Source organism: Stegastes partitus, unplaced genomic scaffold (assembly GCF_000690725.1).
Source record: "Stegastes partitus isolate 25-593 unplaced genomic scaffold, Stegastes_partitus-1.0.2 Scaffold2175, whole genome shotgun sequence".
NCBI lineage: Eukaryota > Metazoa > Chordata > Actinopteri > Pomacentridae > Stegastes > Stegastes partitus.
In genome coordinates this window covers 57,726-58,242 of record NW_007579906.1, presented here as the reverse complement: position 1 = coordinate 58,242, position 517 = coordinate 57,726, and the positions used below count along the sequence as shown (strand labels likewise).

General features: G+C 42.7%; 1 protein-coding gene across 1 annotated transcript in view; it reads left to right on the top strand.

The window, feature by feature from the left end:
- lins1 (lines homolog 1) overlaps positions 1–517 on the top strand; it is a 10,100-nt gene that overhangs the window by 3,025 nt on the left and 6,558 nt on the right. The window contains exon 3 of the mRNA XM_008304244.1: positions 327–459. Within this exon, the coding sequence (XP_008302466.1) occupies positions 327–459 (133 nt within the window). The remainder of the gene's footprint in view (positions 1–326; positions 460–517) is intronic.

Here is a 517-nt window from a genome sequence, read left to right as displayed (position 1 = left end):
AGTGACGGTGTTAAGCAGTGGTTTGCAGGTAGAACGCCACTGAAGGCCTAGGAGTGAAATGCACGGCCTGCCACTGAGTTCTATACATCCCATAGCATGATCCATTTGGTTTCTAAATCATATCATGAGAACATGCAAAGAGAGTGGTCTATAACTGCCCTACAGACATCAACATGGACAAAGTTCAGGAGATTCAAGCCAAGGGATGTGATGGTGTGCATCAGCAGATCAGTAGTAATTAGCACTGACTTCTCTAATGTGTTCTAATATAATCTCTGTGTGTGTGTGTGTGTGTGTGTGTGTGTATATTTATTGTAATTTTTCAGGGAATGGTCTGTCCTGTCTGGCAGAACAAGTGTGCACAGGCTTTTCACAGCTCATCCCCAGGGACGGAATTAGACGCCTGTCTGTGGTCAGTGACAGATGTCTTAAGAAAAGTTCTTAAAGAATCTCAACAAGGTAAAACCGGTTAGTTTTGTGCATTTAAACAGTGAGCAAAAGCTGTCTACTAGTTTAG